The 20,180-nt window shown below is 47.7% G+C and overlaps 2 protein-coding genes across 3 annotated transcripts in view; one reads left to right on the top strand and one right to left on the bottom strand.

Annotated features, from left to right (window-relative positions):
• The window catches only part of FBH1 (F-box DNA helicase 1), a 46,605-nt gene extending 38,359 nt beyond the window's left edge, over positions 1-8,246 (bottom strand). For both annotated transcript variants that reach the window (XM_082649266.1, XM_082649265.1), the window contains exon 1: positions 8,142-8,246. Coding sequence is in view for 1 of the 2 variants with exons in the window: in XM_082649265.1 (XP_082505391.1) it covers position 8,142 (1 nt within the window). In the remaining variant the exon portion in view is untranslated. The remainder of the gene's footprint in view (positions 1-8,141) is intronic.
• Positions 8,247-8,886: 640 nt separating this feature from the next.
• Positions 8,887-19,665, top strand: ANKRD16 (ankyrin repeat domain 16; the record flags this gene model as incomplete). The annotated part of the gene is made up of 7 exons (XM_082648124.1): positions 8,887-9,206; positions 11,089-11,309; positions 12,832-12,874; positions 15,866-15,974; positions 16,468-16,629; positions 17,735-17,813; positions 18,848-19,665. The coding sequence occupies 7 exons, from the start codon at positions 8,887-8,889 to the stop codon at positions 19,027-19,029; spliced, it is 1,116 nt and encodes a 371-aa protein (XP_082504250.1). The 3' UTR covers positions 19,030-19,665.
• Between the last annotated feature and the right edge of the window lie 515 nt (positions 19,666-20,180).

The raw sequence follows: 20,180 nt of genomic DNA, 5'->3' as shown, positions 1-20,180 counted from the left end.
TTATTTTGTTGTTGAACATATTCCTCATACTTACAGAGGCAGAAAAAATGAATGTGCAGTTTTTCTATGTTAAAACAATAAATTTGAAAATTTTCCACATAAAAAAAAAGCTTGAAATCTGATTATTCTTTTTAAAAATAAGACACGAAAGTTTACCTCTTCTGCTCAAAATTCTTCATCTTACAAAGCCAACAACCTAATTGCTATTTTGTCTGAATGGGGACCTCTGGGCTGACTGGCAGAAGACATAAGGAAGCTACAATGGGCCTTGCAGAACAGAGTTGGCCCTTGGGATCCGTGAGTTCCGCACCTGCGAGTTCCACCAACCGCAGATGAAAAACACCAACACCTGTGGTTGGCTGAATCCGCGGATGTGGGATCCACAGGTCCCTGTCCACAGGGTGGACTCTGAGGGGCCTGAGCCCTCTCAGATTTTGGTGCCATAGGGAGTCCTGGAACGAATTCCCTGCAGAAACCCTGGAATGACTATACTGACGAATACTGGCCCCTAATTCAGGTGCTCCAAACACACTTGGGTCAACTACAGAAGCAGTTGAAGAATTCCAGCCAATAAACCCACTAACCCTGTAGATTCCAGATATGAGACTGATCTCTGCTTTCTCTTCAAACATTCCCAACTGTTTCAAAGCTGGCAAATACAGTGTCCAGAATTAAAACTGGAAACAGTCTAGAAAAATTATCAACAGACAGTATCTTATTTAAAGAAGGTTCCATAGATAAAATCACAAACGAATAAGATTAACAATATCAAACCCTCAAATTCATATGACCCAGGACCTTGGCGCTGGTACAGACCTGCAGGAAGCGTTCTGCTTCCAGAGTCCTGGTACAGCCCAGAGTGGTCCTGCATGAAGCCATCACAGAGCAAAGGCTAGCAGCTGGGGACACAGGTGCCCACACTGGGCCATCTGGCCTCTGGGTACCAGCACAGCCACCTACACTGTCCATCTGGAATGGTCCTCACAGCCCTGACTGCTCATCTGGGAGGCAGAGCTAGCTAGCTAGCACTTTTATGTTCTTACTTTTCTGACTTCAGTGAGAGGTCAGAAACTATTCTTTCTGCCTCTCAGGTCTCTGCGAGATGAAGCGCTGTGACTCACTGCACGGGGAGCTGGGGCCCCCGCACCTGTCTCCGGAGTTAACAAGGCACTTAAGTCAAAGGCTGTGTGATGCACTCGGATCCGGAGCCGGGAGACCTCCTCCCTAACAGCCTTGGTCCCCTTCTCATCACAACGAGGACCCTGACAAGCTAACATGCAGAGTTAACACCACAGTCATGTGGTTTGAACCAGACAAGACAGATGAAAGTACCTAGCGACACCCATGCAGAGGCTCACAAAGCCCAGCAGCTCAGAATTACACGTGGACCACACTGTGCTGAGTCTCCTAAAAGATGCCTACATTTTAACAGCACCAATGTTCTTGTGAAGTTATTTAAAATTACTACAGTAAAATTCTAACCACCTTCTGTTCTTGTTAATATACTTCTAAACCAGCAGCTCAAATATAACTTTATCAAAATAAAGATGCTCAAATGCTACTTCTTGCTTCCCTGAGTCCCCAAACCTCGTGTTGCTCCTCCGTCCTCTGAGCAGTAGGTGCCCTTTGCATCGCTCTCCAAGGGCACTATTAGAAGCTGCTCGCGTTTCTTCAAGAAGCAAACTTAAAGTGGTCGGTGAGGAACGTGCACCGTTAAAGGGATGGAGGGAGATGACAACCAAACTACGTGAGGCCCCAGATGTCCAGCGGAATCATCTCCAGGCCACAGTGGGTATCTGTACCCTTGGAGACTCTACCACAGTAACTAACAGAAATGTGTCACATCCCTCAGATATGATGAAAGAAAAACACTGGGAAAGTATGAAAACCATTTGTCAAACAGAATTTTGCTCATTCCCACGCTGCTTTTTCTGTGATGGTCCTCTCACAGAGAGACGCCTCACCGGACCGCAGGTGCAGGTCCCGGCCTTGCATCTCACTCTGAAGTGGCGATCACCTGGAGTGCGGCCCTCTGCCAATCACCGATCTCTTCACCTTGATGATGACCTGTCCCACCCACCCCCACCCCCAGTCAGGCACACTGCTGGAGATTAGACTCTCCTCAGCGCCCCCTGGAACGATCATCACTAAACCCGTATGAGACCACCAGCCCTGAAAAGGCAGGGAACATGTCTCATCAGCTTCTTCCTCAAAGCACTTAGCACGACATTGTGCAAATAACAGTTATTTCCTCCAACGCTTATTGAATGAGAAGTACGTGCTATGACTCAATTCTGTTGTAATCCGCCTAGCTTCATTTTGTCATCTTCTTGATTGCAAGACAATTTAAAAAACAAGTCACACAAAGCAGAATGGACTGCTCCTGGTTTCGTGGTGAAGACTGTCAGTCCCCTTCCTCCTTGGCACATGGCTGGTCCACGCTTCCCCATCGTGCTGGTAGCTGGAGGCCCCACAGAATGTGCATAGAAGGATGTGCGCCTCTTCCAGGCCTGGCCCATAAAAGCCTCTCCTGCTCCTTCCTCCGTCCGCTGCTCCCATCCAGAGAAGGGAAGGGTGACCCCAGAGAATCTTAGAGGCCAAACATTCGAAAAGGAAGACCCTCCAGCAGGCTGGGTCCTCGGATAACTGCTTTAAAGAGCACCACTCCTCCCGCACAATGCTCACACGCTCACACTCACACACACACACACACACACACACACAAAACTGCAACCACCTGAGGCTGTTATGGGATTGAGAAATGAGCTTGGATTGTGAGGTCATTACACGTTTGGATCTGTTTGTTACTGCAGTCACACCTACCCTAACCATTCTAGGATCATTTGAAATTGACACAAGTCACTTCCCTTATTCCCCTACATTTGTTAATCATAATTTATACCGAAAGGCTTGCAGGACTTCCCTGGTGGTACAGTGGTTAAGAATCTGCCTGCCAGTGCAGGGAACACGGGTTTGGTCCCTGGTCCAGGAAGATCCCAAATGCCACAGAGCAACTAAGTCTGTATGCCACAACTACTGAGCCTGCACTCTAGGGCCCGCAAGCCACAACTACTGAGCCCACGTGCCACAGCTACTGAAGCCTGCGCGCCTAGAGCCTGTGCTCCGCAATGAAAAGAAGCCACCGCAAAGAGAAGCCCACACACCACAAAGAGTAGTCCCCGCTCGCCACAACTAGAGAAAAGCCTGTGCGCAGCAACGAAGACCCAACACAGCCAAAAATAAATTTAATTAATTAATTAATTAAAACAAACAGGGCTTCCCTGGTGGCGCAGTGGTTGGGGGTCCGCCTGCCGATGCAGGGGACGCAGGTTCGTGCCCCGGTCCGGGAGGATCCCACGTGCTGTGGAGTGGCTGGGCCCATGGGCCACGGCCGCTGAGCCTGTGCGTCCGGAGCCTGTGCTCCGCAATGGCGTAGGCCACAGTGGTGAGAGGCCCGCATACCGCAAAAAAACAAAAAAACTAAAACAAAAGAAAAAACAAAAGGCCTCCAAAATGTACAGGTTACAGACCTAAATGGACAAGCTGAAAATAATAAGTGCCTACAATCCCTGGAAGGAAAGATTATTAAAAAACCATTTAAAAAAAAAATTAAGATAACTCACCAGCACAGGTGCCTGACTGGAGAAACAGCTCATAACAAGAACCCAGCTGGGTGGTTTTGCTAATCTAGAGAGACCCAACCTCGTCCTGTTAGCTCCCCACAAGCCTCCTGCCCTTCTCCGAGGGACTCCGTGCAGATCAAGCGGACACCCTCTTGTTTCTGGTGAGACAGCAAAGGTGCCCACTGCTGGCCCATCGTTACCAGGAGCAGGTACTTCACAGGCCAAACTGCGCCCTGAGAGAACTAAGAGCCCAATCTGAGCAACATGAACGGTGTTGGTCCCCAATTCCAGTGCGACAGAAAGTATTCATTCAATCCAGGCAGCACTCTGTAGTAATAAAACCACCCTGTATGTCTCTGAGAGACCTGCAACAATTATCTGTACAACTATATTTAATATAAGTCATTTATATACAAATTATTACTATTACTATAGTATGGTTTTTAAAATTTATTTATTTAATTAATTAATTTATTTGGCTGCGTTGGGTCTTCGTTGCTGCTCGCGGGCTTTCTCTAGTTGCGGCGAGCGGGGTCTACTCTTTGTTGCGGTGCGCGGGCTTCTCATCGCGGTGGTTTCTCTTGTTGTGGATCATGAGTTCTAGGTCTGCGGGCTTCAGCAGTTGTGGCTCGTGGGCTCTAGAGCGCAGGCTCAGTAGCTGTGGCGCACAGGCTTAGCTGCTCTGCGGCATATGGGATTTTCCCAGAGCAGGGCTCAAACCTGTGTCCCCTGAATTGGGAGGCGGATCCTTAACCACTGCACCACCAGGAAAGTCCCTATAGTATGTTTTATTAACGTCTTCTTAATCATTGTTTAAGCGTGTATTAACATGTCTTCTGCCCCTAGGCTGAAAGCTTTATAGTCTGGTGGGAGGAGCAAGGCACTCGGCCCCAGCACCCAACACTCACTGCTCCATAAATATTAATGAAATGAATGCATTAAAAGAACAAATGCACAACTACGGCACTTCCCTCTGAAGAAGATGAGGTTGAGGTTGTCTTCTTTGGCTTTGAAATCCTACACTATGTTATAGGTCCAACGTGCTTCACAGTTTTTGGAAGTTCTTTCACGTACTCTCATCTGATCCTTGCACAATCCTGCAATTGTGCCAGGATGACACTGGGGCTCAGGTGATGGAACTTAGGTCTTCTGACTCCTCAAGCCAGAGTTCTTTCTACGGAAGGTAATATTCTCTCTTCCACATCCAGAAATATTCAAAGCAGCGTCTAAAAACCTCAGCTTTAATTTCTCTGTCCCTTTTTAGAAATCACTGTGGAACACCATAACCAAAGATAGCAAGTATTTAGAAAATAGCAAGCATAAGGAAAATACCACAAAATACTGTACACTCAAAATGAAAAAACTTCCAAATATTTTGTCCCCATTAGCTCTACAAGAAGCAAAGGCAGAAAGGAAACACAACATCCAAGTCCTCACTCTCAGCGCAGAGCTGGGTTCCTGCCAGCACTACATCCCGCTTCCCTACAAACCCAAAGGTCCAGGCCCGCAGGCCCAACCTCACTTAGGTCCCCTCACACCCACAAACACCTGCTCCTCCCCTGGAAGAGCACTCACTTATTACAGCAAACAAGGATGGCAAGAGCTTTTCTACGTGTTTCTCGCAAGGAAAAGAAAGAACAGGGGAAGAACGGAAATACAAGACTATAACCATTACTTACAGACTAGAATTTATAGATTTGAAAGGCTTTTTTCTACTGTCAATTCAACCCACAACCACTTTTAAGTATCTATGATTTCCCAGATTCATTATAAACACCATGAGGGCTTCCTCTCTTGGCATCTCTGGGGTCAAATGCTATTTGAGACACTGAGGATTCAAAAACAAATGATGTCACTTGTCCATAAGGCAGCTCTCAAAACACACACAAATTACTATACATAAGGCACTATATAAGTGCTACACAAATGCACTTATGAAATGAAGAAAAGTGACCAGTTAGGAAGGATGAAAAAGGCTTTATGAAGAGTTCAGTCTTGCAAGATGAGTAGGATCGGGGAAGGCAAAAGAAACAGTGTGTGCAGAAACACAGAGAAATAGCATACCAGTGGTGTGCCGGTAAGCCGGGTTTCATTAGAACAAGAGGCTCATGGATTGTGGAAAAGGATGGAAAAGAATTTGGAAACACAGAGGATAAATGTCCTTAAATATAATGCCAAGGAATTTGGACTTTATCATGTAGGCAACTCGGCGAATCATCTCGCTTTTCTAAGCAGGGTCAATGACCAACCAAATCTACACATTAGAATGGTAACTCTGGAGGCAGGCAGACGATGAGTAAACATGCAGACTGTCAAGAAAACAAGGCAGAAAGTCACTTTACCAACCAAGGCAAGAGGTGGTCAAGGCCTAAGGGCAACAGCAGCAAAAATAGGGAGAAGGGGAAAGTGAAGCCTAACAAGTTTTTTTGGACTGGTGAGACTGGAAGAGAAAAAACAAAACAGGTAACTGACGTTTCTAGCCAGAGCTCAATGATCACATCATTAACCACGTTAAAGAGTAAAGGAGAAATCGTGTTTTCGTTTTAATCACTTCTTCCGGGAATGAACGGAAAATGAAAGCTTTCAGTTTTGAAAATGGCAGTTTGTTCTGTTTTAAAATTATCTGTAGCATGCCAGGTTAAGCTCCGAGAGGTACTCTGAGATATGAGACTTGTCCTCAAACGTCTGTGAGTGACAACTGGAGACATAAGATTCAAGACGCTTTGGTGAGATGCTCTAAGAGCAGATGATTCCACTGACAGATGGGCAAAGACAGAATTCACATTCAATCTTCGAATAAAATCAGCCTAGGAAGGATAGAGGGGAATGACAAGCAGAGAAAGATGATGACAACAAATCTGAAATGAGAGTTCTAAGTCCAATACCAAGTTTGGTGTTCACACACTCACAGGTCACAAAACATGTCAAATGATCATGACACCGGAACCACGAAACACAACAAAAGATAAAGGAAAGAGGACAGCCAAGCAGCAAATCACAATGCCAATGAAAGCCACATGCGAAATGAGTCACCACAGGGCACACCACAAATTCCAAACACCTGCACAAAAAGGAATGAGCAGACCAACTGGGAAACCTTAAGACCCCAGTATAGCTCCATCCATTAGCTTACTGTCAAGATCTGTCCCCTCTACACCAAACTTTTACTCCAGAGAACCACAGGGGCTGTGGACAGGTTAACATACATTGTCATCTAGTTATCTCAAGGGGGACGCAGACCAAAATAAGCTCCTAAAGAAGGCAGGAGGTGCAGAACTGCATGTGGGATACCAGTTAAATAACCAATCATCTGCATTTAAAATACTGTCCTATACTGCAAACGTTTTGTTTTTAAAAGCAAGGAAGCTGGAGGCATAAGGCAAGAGAAGGTGGAGTCACTGGCAATGAGGATGTGGAGGGGGATTAACAACAAGTGTGAAACTACCAGATACCTCAACTTCCATTTGCACCAACACCAACAGCTGCGCTAAGACCAATGCTTGGCATGTCCTAAGACTTGATGCACTTCAAAGCACTTTTACACCTTCCTTTCTTTTGGAAGTGGCAAAATACAAGGGGACAATAACTTTGGCAAAGCTGATACTGGACTTGGTTCTATCTCTGATGATTATCCATATTACACTCAGTTAACCAAATTCAATCCGCTCACAAGTAAAATGAGCTTGTTTTGAGGTCTTTTTTCATTTTATCTCCCTTAATTTATTTGAGCAGAGTGCCAAGCACTAGCAGACCCTCACCAGGGGCTACCACCCTTCCTTCCAGAGGTCTTTATTAGCTGTACTCCCGTGGGAAAATCGCTAACTTCTTTAGGTCTCAATTTCCCCACCTGTCATGATGCCTTCCTTACAGGGTTGTTTGCGGATGAGATAATTAATGTAAAGTGGTTTGTAAACCAGAGTACAATACAAGATGTAAAGCAGAATTGTCTCCAGGCCTGGCAAATAGCAGCTGCTCCCATTTTATCTCTAAAGGAACCGAAAACACCAGGAAGGTTAAATGACGAGCATCCAGGAAGATCGGGTAAAGAACTCAACACCTACCCTCACGTCTCCCGTCACCCCACACAGCTTGCTCAGACCTCAAGTACCCTCCACCCGCTCAAGGCCCTCCCACATCACCTTAATTTTCTTAATACTCAGGTTAGGGAGAGGGCGACTGCAAACGAAAGAGGCAAAAGGATACCACAAAATGACTCGCCCAAGGTCAAAACAGCAGAGCAGAAGGAAAGGAAACGCTGGCTGCCCCCAGCGGAGGCCACGTCTCCGCGACTCCCACACCGCCGAGCAGCGCCGCGCCCCCGCGTCCCAGGGCGCCTCGGCCTCCAGCACGCGCGCCCCGCCGCGCCCCTCACCGCCGGCCCGCGCCCCTCTGCGTCCGCGCCCGGCCCCCAGTCCCCCGCGGACCCCCTGAGGCGGGACCCGCTGAGGAACCCAAAGGTTCAGCGTCCACACGACTGGGCCCGCCCGCGCCCCCTTCCACGCCGTCGGCCTCACGCACTATGGCGCTCCACACTGGGGGTCCCGCCGCCGCCGCCACCGCCACCGCCGCCGCCGCCGCCTCCGGGCCAGAGCCGCCCGGACACCCAGTCCCAGCATCCCCCGGGCAGCGCGAGCCCGAGAAGGCCGCGGACTTCCTCCACCAGCTCCGCCCCCGCCGCAGCCCAGGGAAGAGCCCGCCGCCGGCGCTGACGGAATGCGCCCCTGGCCAATTGAAACGCGCGTGCGGAGGGGGCGTGCTTACGGACTTCTCTGGCGGCCAATCGAAACGCGCACCCGGAGAAGGGGTGGCAACCGCTAGCGGGCCCCGCCCCGTCCGTGCTTCCGCTAGGGCGGAAGAGGCGAACAGAAACTTTCCCAGAGTTCCTCCGAGCTCGGGGACCCACTGAGGGGCTGCGGCAGTCGGGGTGGGGCGGGGCCGATGCTGTGGGCGGGGCAGGCTGCGGTGGGCGGGGCTGTGGGCGGGGACGCGCGGGCCCCACCCCGTCCCCGCGGGTCCGCTCTGCTTGTTACCGGGAACGGCAGCGGCGGTCCTGCGGTTCACCTAATGTTTCGCCGGAAAGTGAAACCAGCGCGGGCTGCAGCCTCCGAGCGTGCCTTCGCGGCGGCCAGCGGGGCGCGTGGTCAGCCGGAGACCTGAGCGCCCGCCCGGGGCCGAGCCGGCAGGGCGAGGCCGGGGGCGTCCGGGCGAAGGGTCGGGGAGGGCCCTTGGGGGCGGGGGCGGACCAGGAGCGGAGCCAGGGGCCATGGCGGCGCCCGCGGACCCAAGGCGGCTGTGCCGGCTGGTGCAGGAAGGCCGGCTGTGTGCCCTGCGGGAGGAGCTGCGGGCTGCGGGGCGCGCCGGCTGCGCGGGGCCGGCCAGGGACACCCTTCTGCATTGCGCCGCGCGCCACGGCCGCCGGGAAATCCTGGCCTATCTGGTCGAGGCCTGGGAGCTGGACATCGAGGCTGCCAACCGAGACTACAAGCGGCCTCTGCACGAGGCTGCCTCCATGGGCCACCGGGACTGCGTGCGGTATCTGCTGGGCCGAGGGGCCGCGGTCGACTGCCTGAAGATGGCCGACTGGTAGGTGGCGGAACTTGCGGAGAGACCCTCACCATTCCCCGCAGAATCGTAGATTCCCGCTCCTTGGTCGGCCTCCACGCCATAGCCCCTCAGCCTTCCCCTATTGAGCAGAACATGGTTGCTACCCTTATGGGGTTACTGCTCCGATCTTCTGTTCCAGACTGCCTCGCATGATAGAGCAGAGAACAGTAAAGTACCTGATCAGATAGAATATAAGCAAACTACAAATTGTCTATATGTCCTACGTATAGCATGAGCCCCAGGGCGGGATGTTCTTCTAGGAACATGTAGCTAAATGATTACTTCACCAGTGACATTGTTTTAACTTTATACTTTGAAATTCGTAGTTATAGGTTCTCAGAAATTTGCAAAGACATGGGAGAAGTCCCATGCACCTTTCCCCCATCTTCCCCCAAAGTTAACATGTTAACAGCCACAGTAAGGTAACAAGAAGAAGGAACCGCAATTGCTACAATCAGTATACTTACTCGGATTTCACCAGTTATACGTACACATGTGTGTGTGAGGGGTACTCTGTGTGATTTTATCACGTGTAGCCTTGCATGACCACCTCCACAGTCAACGATGCTCACCTGTAACCATCACACAAAGTAATTGCATTGTGTTAGATCCACATCGTTTTTAGTACTATGTCTGTCCACCTCCTTAGAGGTTATGAACATCTGAAGATTCATAACATAATGAAGTTCCTGAATGAATCCACAAGGGATTCCTGATCTGATATAAATAAGGAACACATCAGACAGCCAGATAGCTAAACAAAGTGCATCTTGCCCACTGGCATGGGGGGGCGGGGGGCGTAGACCTGGTGACTTTTTGAGGTTTGCACTTTGGCTGTGACTAAGCACAAAACTGATTTTCTTATGCTTATCCAGTTCTGTGGGTAAGGAAACAGTCTTCCCAAACAACCATTAAAAGGGCACGTTTCATTTGATTGTGTGCTTGGGAAGTGCAGTTACAGTGAGACATTTTTGCCTGTTCTCACCTTGCTGGCTTTCTCAAGTCCCTTCCCTGGATTCATTCCCTCTGTGAAGCACTCTTGAAGATTCCAGCCTTCATTTATCTGGGTGTCTCCCTCTTGATTTCTCATTCACTATCATTACTACATTACCAAAAATAAAAAATCAAAATAGTGTTGGTAATTAAGTAATGTCAAAGCAGTCTCAGAGGACAGATCCTGGCTGAGACCCATGTAGTTACGTTGAGCTTCAGCTGGGCCAGCCCCTGGGACAGGAGGTAAACAAGACCTGCCCCTGCTTCCGAGAGTCATAGCAGATGAGAAGGCAGAAGCACAAAATCACTGATGTGGGAGAAGAGGAGTTGATAGTGATGTAGTTCACTGTCCCATGGTTGTGGACACACAACAGTTCAGAACCTTATTGTAATCACGCCGTTTCATTTGCTCCACCAATGTAGGCTCCTTACGGCAAGGCACTTTGTCATCTGCTCTGTTTTAACTCCGTTTCAGAACAGTTTAATTATCGGTTACTGATTGAGGTGAATGGGATAAGTCCAGCAGAGTACCTCTTATGCAAATATTAAGCACAAACTGTGATTTTGACTAGTTCTGTTCCAATTCAGTGCCATACTAAAAACTAGTTCAGAAACAACTTTGCCTCCTCAGTATTCCCCACCTGTAGGGGCACCCACGTCACAATCATTTTCCCCTTGTTAATTCTCCCAGAGCCCTCACGACAGGCAGGGAAGTTGCCAGCCAAAGCTGTTTTCCTGCTTCCCAGACTCTCGAGTCCTCTAGGTCTTCCGTCTCTGCCAAGGGTGTGCGTTTTTCTGAAGCCCTGGTCGAGCGCTTCTAATGCCTCAGCTGCCCTTCCGTCTGACAGCTTGTCCCAATTGATCTTAGGACTCCTCTGATGATGGCTTGCACAAGGAGGAATCTTGAGGTGGTCCAGGACCTCGTGGAGCATGGCGCCAATCCACTGCTGAAGAACAAAGATGGCTGGAACAGTTTCCACATTGCCAGCCGAGAAGGCGACCCTCTGATCCTCCAGTACCTGCTCGCTGTTTGCCCAGCTGCCTGGAAGACAGAGAGCAAGATTGGGAGAACCCCGCTGCACACGGCAGGTATGACCTGGAGCTGTGCGGGATGCCACCCACCAGGGAGCGAGGGGTTGGGGAAATGGCAAGGAATACGAGCAGCTTTGGGGTATTTTGGCAAACACTTAGTTTCTAAAACCAGTGTCACCGGGCCCTTAACATGCTCTTCTTTCTTGTTTTAGGTGACTTTTCACATACATTTGTCTTCTCCTCCCCAGTTAGATGGTAGGCTGGTTCTGTTCCTTACTAAGTCTTTGACCTTGGGCAAGGAACTTAGTCTCTTGAGCAGGTTTCCTCAGCCACAAAATAATGATAATGATGATGCCCATATCACAAGGTCGTAGGGATTAAGGCACATGCAAGGCCCTCTGTGCAGTGCTCCACACGCAGTGAGCACGGGACAGCTACAGCTGCTATTTTCACAACCATTTTGACATTATTATTATTAAAAGCAAAAGGAAAGGGGACTATTTCCTTTTATCTTCAGTAATACCTACTATGGTACTGTCCATTTAAATAAATATAGGTGCTTATAATTAAATACCAGGGCTCAATGAATGTGACTTATCTAGTGACAATGTTGAATATAAATCTGGACTACCATTTTCATTGTTTGGAGTAATTATCCTTAAATCTGAACTGTTTATTTGTAGATTATCTTAGTTGAAAGCAAAAGCACCACGGTATAAGACAAAAGGGGCACTAAGCAGACCAAGAGTCCAGGTCAAGACATTTAGAACATAATCTTTAGCCCTCTGGATAGCACATTGAATTAGAATACAGGGCTTTTAGGTTTCTCTGAAATCAATGCCTGTGACATGATGTAATTGAGGAGATAGGCACACAGTTATTCTGGCCACAGTTAGGGACTAAAGAATCCTTTATAAAACTTTGCACATGAGTGGGAAAACTTCTCTGCTCATGAATTGTTTGACGAACTACCCTGCTCTTGTGGAGAAACAGTCAGTGCCCAGTCATTCACACAAAATAGTGGAGAGTAGGTAGTCAAAATCTTTTTTTTTTTTTTTTTGGCCACGCCGTGTGGCTTGTGGGATCTCAGTTCTCTGACCAGGGATTGAACCCGGGTTAGAGCAGAGAAAGCTCGCAATCCTAACCACTAGGCCACCAGGGAACTCCCTCGAAATCTTTATTATAGAGGATAGTTATTTCTAGCAGGAGAATTAAATTCCTGGTTATTTTGTCATGGATTACTCTTAAAATGTTTTACATTTCTTGGGAAAAAACTGACTGGTCCTAGGGATTTGTAGCACGAAAGTGAGGAGGCAGGTTTAAGATTGAATGTTTGCCATCAGAGTCTCATAAAGACAAGATAATCAAGTGTGAGCCTTGTACCTGTTAAGTGAAAACGTCACCCTTTACCACTCATCGAGCTAAATTTGTCTTTTTCTGGGGCGGTGGCAGTGTACCTAACTTAATACTCTTTCCTGGAAGTTACAGCTAGAGGGATGGGGCACAGAGAGGTGCCAGGAGGGAAGAAGCATTTTGGTTTTGTGCTAAAAAGCTCTCATTCTCAACTCTCTCCACCCAGCAATGCATGGCTGTTCAGAGGCAGTAGAGGTGCTTCTTCAGAGGTAAGAACAGAACAGCAGATTAAGGAAAATATTTGCTAATTGACAGTTAATATCAGTGCTGCATAATATCAGAGCTCAGACAAAATGTTCATAAAGAATCTAAGGTACCAAAACAGACATGAACAAAGGACTTAAGCAGATAAAGAAGGTGAAACAAAAATAGCTGACAAACCTGGGGAAACATTGGCCTTTTATCTGTTCATTCAACAGACATTCATATGCTCACTCAGCACTCACTGTACCAGGCACAGGGGCTACCACAGCAACAAGATAATGCGGTTTCCCCCCCAACCCATGGAACTCACAGACGGGCAGGGAAGATAGACGCTGCCCATGTCGTGTGAGTCTGATGAGCATTACAGGGAATTGCGAGGTCCCCACAACAGCATGGGACGTGGCCTAGGGGTGAGGGATCTTGGCCCCAGTGACACTGATGCTATGACCTGGAAGAGGCTGAAAATGGGGGCAGGGTGGAGGGGGCATTCCAGGCAGAGGTGACAGTACCGTGAATGCTCAGGGCCGGGGACAAACACAGTGCACGGAAGAGACCAAAAGAAGATAGGCACTTGCTGTGTCCCAAGAGTGACGGGGAGGCTGCAGAGGAAGGGCGATTCAGGGCCAGTGGGACACTGGGCACCACCTGAGGATTCCAGATCTTGTGCTAAGCATGTAAGATACCACTGAATAATAAGAGATTTTCATTTTTCAAAGATCCCCCGGTTGCAAAACAGAATGGATTGGAGGGGGAGCAAGCGTGGGTGCTGTGAACGCAGTCCGGCGGCTGTTGCAGTTGAACAGGAGAGATGGTGGTGGCTGGACCACGATGCTGACTATAGGGTGAAGAGAAAGGTCTGGAGACACTTGAGAGGTGGAATCACCAGATCTCGGTGAATAAAGGGACAAACGGAATGAGGGAGAAGGACGAGTCCAGGATAATGGCCAGGTGTCTTGTTTAAGCAGCTGGTGCTGTGCTGGTGCCACCTGCCGAGGTAGATGACACCTGGGGAGGAGGGGCAGGCTTGGGGAGAAGCTGGCAGTGTCACTTTTGGGCATGTTGAGTCACATGTACCTGTGAGACACCCAGGCAGAGACATCCAGCGGGCAGTTAGACACAGATTTTAGCCCAGAAGAGAGGTGTGGGCTGAGATACAGGAGGGGGCCTCGTCAACATGGAAGTGACGATTGAATCCATAGGATGGAAGTGGTTACCTAGGAGACGATGAGTGAAGAGGAGGAGGCCTCATGTAGTGCCCCGAAAGCATCACTGTGTAGGGCTTGCCTCCTACGCGTTGGGACTGTATACCTGCAGTCATAAATACTCCTTCCTTCATTCAACAGATGTTTTCTAAGCACTTCCTGTGTGTGTTAAGCACTGGGTGATAAGCAGTTAACACCGTTCTTTCCCTAACAGCCTTCAGGCTAGTGTGGAAGCCAAGTATAGACACACAATCACAGAAATGTCATAAAATTTCAAATGGTGATGATACTACAAAGGGAAAGTCCACAATGCTTTGCGGGAGCAGGGGTCGTCCTGTAGATCTGGGGGAGAAGATGGGCCTCTGAGGTCCTCCTGAAGCTGAGATTTGAAGGATGCCTTGGAGTGGCCAGGTGAAGAATGGCACTAGGATGTTCCAAGCAGAGGGGACCAGCAAGTGCAAAGGCAGCAAAGAGCCTGGCACCCTGGGGAGCAGAAGGAGGTGGGACAGGCAGGACCGTTGAAGGTAGGAACAGAAGAAGATGGGACAGGTGAGAGGTAGGGCCGAGAGGAAGGGGAGACAGGTGTGACCACGAGGAAGGTAGGAACGGAAGAAGGGAGGACTGGGGAGAAGGGAAGACTGGTAGGAATGAAAGGAGGTAGGACCATGAAGCAATAGGAACAGAAGAAGGAGGACAAATAGGCTGTGGGACCGAGAAGAAAGTGGGACTGGACAGAAGGGGGGTCGCCTTAAGCACAGGGAGGAGGGGCCAGAGGATCCCGGAGAAGTGAGTGGATGCCACATAATCCTGACCGTGGGAGGTCATGTTGAGGTTTTAGGCTTTGTCCTTTGTGGTTGGGAAGTAGTTAAAGCTTTTAACCAGGAGAGGCTGTACCCAAATTACATGGTGAAAAGATTACTCTGTTAGTGGTGAGAACAGAATGGCTGGGCCAGAACCAAAGAGAGAAAAATGGGTAGGAGGCTGTTGCGTGTTGACTTGGTCTTTTGTTTTCTTTTTCCCGGCTGCACTGGGTCTCGGTTGCTGCACATGGGCTTTTCTCTAGTTGCAGCAAGCAGGGGCTATTCTTAGTTGTGGGGTGAGGGCTTTTTTTTTTTTTAACATCTTTATTGGAGTATAATTGCTTTACAATGGTGTGTTAGTTTCTGCTTTATAACACAGTGAATCAGCTATACATATACATATATCCCTCTTGCGTGGGCTTCTCATTGCGGTGGCTTCTCTGTTGTGGAGCATGGGCTCTAGGCGCATGGGCTTCAGTAGTTGTGGCACACGGGCTTCAGTAGTTGTGGCACACAGGCTTAGTTGCTCCGTGGCAGGTGGGATCTTCCCAGACCAGGGCTCGCACCCGTGTCCCCTGCCTTGGCAGGTGGATTCCTAGCCACTGCGCCACCAGGGAGGTCCCTGTTGACTTGGTCTTAAGGGGTGAAGACAAAGATGGAGACAAGGATACAGTTTTGTTTAATATTTTGGATGTAGAATTGAGAGGTTTTGGTAATAGATTGGCTATGAGGGATGAGGGGTGACTTCAAGGTTCTGCATGAGAAGCTGGAGAGATCATGGTCCCTAAAATGTGACAGGAAGCTTAGAGGAGGAGAAGGCTTGCTGGGGAAACCAACCTGCTCTCGAAGAGCTCGGTACAGATACTGAGGTAGGGAAGGAGGGCAAGCACTCCAGATTCTCACGGATCATCTATAAGGCAGCTGGTCAGGAGTCAGCACCGTTGGGTTTGAAGCAGTGACTGTTCCCAGCTGTTACTTTGTGTTTGGGCTCTAGGTGCCAGTATGAACCGGACTGCAGAGACAAGTGTGGCCTCACACCCTTCATGGACGCCATCCAGTGTGGACACATCGACGTAGCCAGGCTGCTCCTTGAAAAACACAAGGTATAGAAATGGTTTGGTTTTATCCCTTTAGTTCTTCCTACAAGTTTTAGATCATGGGATAAACAGGAAGCATTGTTGTTCAGATCATGGGTTCAAATCTCAGCTCTGCCACATCCCCCCCTCTGAGGTCCCCTTTACCTCTTTAAGCAGCAGTGTTTCCATTTGTAAAACAGGGTTACTATAAGGATTACATAACATAATGTACATAAAGCAGTTAGCAAAATAAGTATTCAATAAATAGTAGTTGTTTCGTAATAATAATAACAACGGACTCTCCCCAGTGACTCTATTTGTTTGGCACTTTAGCCTACAGCGTTGAATCTTAACCATTTTTTTTGGTTAGAGCATCCTTTGGGAATCTGACAAAAGCTTTGTATGTATCATGTGCCCAGGAAAATGTACGTAGACCACAGAGTTTTGCCAAAATGTCAGAAGTCCATGGTCCCAGGTATCTCTGCTCCTTACTTTTGTTCATGTCTCTCCCAACCTCTAGGCTTGTGTTTCTGCTGAGGACTCCCTGGGGGCCCAGGCCATCCACCGGGCAGCAGTCACTGGGCAGAATGAGGCCGTCCAATTCTTGGTCTCTGAGCTTGGCATCAACGTAGATGTGAGAGCAGCCTCCACCCACCTCACAGCACTTCACTACGCAGCTAAGGTTTGTTTCTTTCCAGAACAGTGTTCCTGCTTCCTGAGGCTTGCCTAATTCTGTTGATGAGTAACCCTGTTGTCGTGGTTCTTTTGCTCGATCTCTATGGAAAAAAGAAATTGCCCATGACATACTCTTAAAATGGTCATGATTCTAAAGCCCTGTGGCCCTTTAAATAGAAACCTGCCTTTATTTGTTTCTGGGTAAAAACTGAGAAGAGCCCTTTACTCCATGTAATGTCTGGGCTCTGTGTTCCCTCCTGCCCTTTTTTGTTTTCAGGAATAATGTTATTTGAAGCCGTAAAAATCCATCGTATGAACTTCCTAGTTCCTTATCCTTTTACTGGATTTCAGAAGATTTCTTTAAGGAAAGGGAATTGCATTTACTGGGCTCTCTGATGTATGAAGTATTGAAGACACACAAAAGTTTTCGCTAGAAAACTAGCCACTATCTTTAATATTATTGGCCGCCTGCCTTTACTTGTTTTCCTAGCAACAGGAATAAACATTTTTCTGGTGAACTGCACTCCCCTGCCTGTGTTCCCCCTTTGAGAACGTGGGTATACAGTTGAGGGTGGGCTAAGAGCATGGTCTATGGCCACGGGGATAAAAGCGAGTGGGAAGATTGAACCTGCAGCCTTGGTTTCAGTCTCAGCAGGTACTGACAGGCTAACTGGCTGGACAAAGGTATATTGATTGCTTCACGAAGGACAATGCCAGCTATGATAAGAATCCCATCCAGGGGAGGTTACGCTCTTTTCCAGTTTATTTCTCCCCTAAAGATTTAGCAAAGAGTGTGTTTGCTTGGGACATTTAGAATTGTGCTTTCTGAGTAAATCACAAGATTTATACTCCTTACACTGAGGGAAACCCAACCATAGTGGTCAGTGATTTGGCTACAAAATTGATCATCTGTATTCTAATAACTAAACGTCACCTACATCTTTAATGATTTATGCTGAAGTTCGAGAGTAATGTGATGAGCCTTCCTTTGGATATGAAAATTCAGTTTCAGCAGTCGAGTATTTTAGAAGAAGCACCTAATGTGCATTAGAGTTTGTGTTTAAGACTTGCTTTTGTTGTTACAGTGGTAACACCTTTATTTCAACTCTCAGGAAGGACACGTAAGCACAATTCAGACACTCTTGTCCTTGGGTGCCGACATCAACGCCAAGGACGAAAGAAATCGATCAGGTACGACCTCATTTTACACGTGCTTTGAAAATTATTAGTAAACTGAATGTAAACAATGTAAACAATGGACTTCTATGTTAAAATCATCACTTTTAATATTATTCCTCTAGTAGCTCAGCAACTTTTCCTTAAGAAAGCACCTCCTCCATTTGCAAAGCTATAGAACTACTGCTGTTACCATGGTAACAATGATGACTACTACTCCTTACTGCTGCTGGTATTACTGTTGTTGTTTTGATTATTTTAAACCACACAACATATGTGACATCAAAGCACTTTCTATCTTAATCCATGATCACACCAGCTCCCCAGGTGTTACATAGATTCTTCATAGGTCTTCTCTCCACGGAATGTATTTTAAAACCTTAATCACTATAATTTTTTAGATTTTGGGCTCAGAAAGATATATTCAGAGCTAATTCCTTAGACCTGGACTTTATAATAAACCTTCTCAGTAGCACTCTATGCACCAGTGTCCATCTTGCAAGGGTTAAGTAGGACCTTGTGATGCCTCACAACTCACTCCAGGGCTGCAGAGGAAGATCACTAAGTCCCAGGACACAAACTTTCTCCTAACGACAGGGGAGCAGGACCCAGGATCATGGCTCACAGCACATCAGAAACCCTCAGCGCCAATTTCTAACCAGAATGGGAAGATGTGTCAGCAGTTTTTCTTTCTGTTACGTCATTCTCACTCATGGTGATATTTTCACTTACACAGAGAATTCACAAAACTTTGAAAATGTCTTCTGTACTATTTAAAGTCTCCTATTTCTCATTAACTTACTTTGTTGTTTTAGACAAGTCTCTCAAATTCTCTCTGATTGGTTTTGTTACTTTTAAAACCATTTGTGACCAAGTCAGGTTAAAAGGAAAAATGTTTTGATCCAGAATAGGCAAAGTCATAGGGAAGAATATGGAACTATGAAATCTGTGCAGTTGAAAGAGTCAGTGTTTTTATCAGGGGCATCCTGCTCCCCAGTCAGTACTGCTGTAGGTGATGCACTGAGCTGGGTGCCTCTGTCCCCACCCAGCCCTGCACCTGGCCTGCGCGGGGCAGCACGCGGCCTGCGTCAAGTTCCTCCTGTGCTCTGGGCTCGAGGACTCTCTGGACATGACGGGCGCCCTGGCTCAGCAGCTCACACGGAGTCCGGACGTCCTTCAGTGCTTCAACCACAGCGCAACAGCGGAGGGCGTTTCCAGAGGAAAACAGTGAACCCACAGTAATCCACGTCCTGCTGCTTGAATCTGTTTGCAGATGCAATGAAATGGGCCAGTAGCCAGTGTTTTCTGCCCTCCCTCTCCTGCACTCCCCGCTTTGGTGGCGGATTCCCCAGGAATGAGGCGTCTGTCTTCCTGGCTGTATGACTGCACACCGCACGATCGGAATCTTTCCATAATCTCTGATTCACTTTTTCTGCCCTTCCAGTGGAGTCAGATGATGTTGATGAAGTCGGTGTCTGGAATCCTTAGAGAAGCATGAAAATACAGTGTACATACTGTTATGTATGTGTGTGAAATGTTTTATAATCAAGAGTGTGTGGTGAGGCCATGATAACAATATTTAGAATATAGCAAGTTCCTATTGCCTTGAGAGGTAAAACATAATTGGCCTGTATACTTTCTTCTTTCATGGGCTTTTCATTGGCATTGCAATGGTTTAACTTTTGGCTTCAAAGCCTGGAAGGAAATGCTGGGATCTGTTTACATAGACATTTACAAGGAATGGAAACGTTTCTATAGTCTAAGCACTGCTCCTTGAGCTATAATGTTTTAATCTTGAGGTTATTATTTTTTTAATGACAAGTTCTGAATTGGCTCCCTTTGGATAATAAAGGCATCTCAAAACGCATTGAAGATATTTACAAAGCCTTTCCACGACCTCATTTGAAAAATGGGGTTTGTCCCACAGGTCACATTTCCTGTCCCACCTTCCACCTGCCCACGGAAGCTTGTGGCTGTCCAGAAGTGAAACACTCGACATTGTAACTTTGAAAAATTTTGTAGCAACTTAAACAGATTGAAGAAAGGATGAGTCCTCAGGCATTTGCATTCTTTTCCTGTATCTTTTCCTTTTCTTTATATGCAAATAATAATTATTAGTCCAAGTCAATCTGTTAAAAAAGCGTTTGCATCAATCACAAGCAAGACTCAGTCCCCTCGTTCAGTGTCATCTAGTAAGAACTCATCGCACGCCCTCACCCCCGTTCTCAGCATCGTGCCAGGCTGGGCAAATAGCAGGAATGTCCAGTTCTCTGTTATTCCCAGGTGGTGCTGGCTGATTTTTATCCCTAACAACCAGATAAATGTGCTGGTAGAAACACGACTGGGACCTCTGAATCACACACTGTCTCCATCTGCACCTTC

The sequence above is a fragment of the Grampus griseus genome, assembly GCF_964374135.1.
Source record: "Grampus griseus genome assembly, chromosome: 2".
NCBI classification, from domain to species: Eukaryota; Metazoa; Chordata; class Mammalia; order Artiodactyla; family Delphinidae; genus Grampus; species Grampus griseus.
The sequence above is the reverse complement of the archived record's forward strand: the minus strand, read 5'-3'. Positions and strand labels throughout refer to the sequence as shown.